Below are 1,497 nucleotides of genomic sequence, written 5' to 3' on the forward strand. Positions count from 1 at the left end.
TTCAGTTTTAAGGCCGATACCGATAGGGGGCCGATTATATTGTGCATCCCTAACGCTAAAGTCATTAAATCACTGCAAACATATTAGTTTAGGTATAAATAATGATCCATCGGTTATTCCTTGCTGATCGGACTTCTCCTTTAAAACATTTTTAAAAAAAAAATAACTCATAAAATGAAAGAACTGATTGAGCATCAAACTGATTATCATACTGATCATCTGCACCAGCTTGACCCCCTAACCCTGGTATAATGGAAGGTTCCATTAAAAGTCAATATGAACTCGTAACAGAAGGGCTGACATGATAAACCAGCAACTCACTCCCTGCCAGCGGCGCTTTTTAAATTATTCAGATTTCATTATTTTCAGTAAGTTATAAAAAAAAAGGTCACATCCATTTGCAGAGCATCGCACTAAAAGACAAAATGTTGAATTGGAAAAACATAAAGTAAAGTAATGACCCACTCACCGTCCAGGTAACTATCAGTTCATGGGGGTTTCCTCCTCCTCCACCAAGTCCACTAGGGGCCACTGTTGGTGCTGTGGTCCAAAAAACACATGCTGTGAATCCTCTAAAAGGACAAGCTAAAATAATATAAGAAAAAAACTCCTCAACTGGAGACCGATTAAATCCCTTAGAGAAGCAGAGCAGTCAGGATCTAAATCAGGGGCAGATTTAGGAAATGTGGGGCCCTAGGCAAAGACAGGGATGCTCACACTGTATGTGCAAAAACCAATCGGACTCTGCACACCTGGACTCTTGGTTGAAGCTCCGGCGTCCATTGGGAAAAGTTCCATTTACTGTCCCCCATAGACTTTGCATGTAATTTAGATGCTTTGCCTGGGCTAAATGCAGCATAGCAGCGATGCTCTCTCTGCATCTGATATTGTCTAGTCATGCATTTTCAAAAAATGTTGAAACCTGACGAGGAACGAGTGCGCACTGCCTGATCCAGAAAGAACAACATGCAAAAACTTAAGACGAATGAATCGTTCCTTCTGCACAGCTTTACAAACAGGAGGGTGGAGGAACTGAAGGAGTTCAGAGAGACTCGGGTATGTTGGGGGGAATGTTACCTGCTTGCTTTGTGCGGATGACGTGGGACGGCATGCTAGGCTCTCCGCTGCCCAGAATGTTGCTGGCAATCACCTGGAATTCATAATCCATCCAGGGAATAAGTCCACTCACTCGTGCAGACTCTGCGTTCCCCTCGATGTTTGCTGGTTCTATGGAGAGGAGAGGAGATGCAGGTTTATTAGATGCACTGATTCAGGGAAGTTTCTCTTTTAATGCTACGGTTAAAAAGATAAAGAAATGCTTCTTGACTTTTTGGTTTAAACAGGTAAAAGTTTGTATTTTCTAGAGTATTAGACTTCAAATGTAGTTGAACCGTCACATTATCTTTCATACACTTTTCTCCTTGCTCTACTTTTCTTATAGCTCATCAAAAATACTTAGTTTATCCTGATCTATCTCTATAGTTCTGCTGCTATAGG

The 1,497-nt window shown here is 41.5% G+C and overlaps 1 protein-coding gene across 1 annotated transcript in view; it reads right to left on the minus strand.

The window, feature by feature from the left end:
* The window catches only part of LOC107105219 (contactin-2-like), a 44,264-nt gene that overhangs the window by 3,335 nt on the left and 39,432 nt on the right, over window positions 1-1,497 (minus strand). The window contains exons 13-14 of the mRNA XM_015405344.1: window positions 1,078-1,227; window positions 470-540 (exon numbers count right to left, since the gene is read on the minus strand). Coding sequence (XP_015260830.1) covers window positions 470-540; window positions 1,078-1,227 — 221 coding nt within the window. The remainder of the gene's footprint in view (window positions 1-469; window positions 541-1,077; window positions 1,228-1,497) is intronic.

This window comes from Cyprinodon variegatus, unplaced genomic scaffold (assembly GCF_000732505.1).
Source record: "Cyprinodon variegatus isolate N-32 unplaced genomic scaffold, C_variegatus-1.0 Scaffold2160, whole genome shotgun sequence".
Lineage (NCBI taxonomy): Eukaryota > Metazoa > Chordata > Actinopteri > Cyprinodontiformes > Cyprinodontidae > Cyprinodon > Cyprinodon variegatus.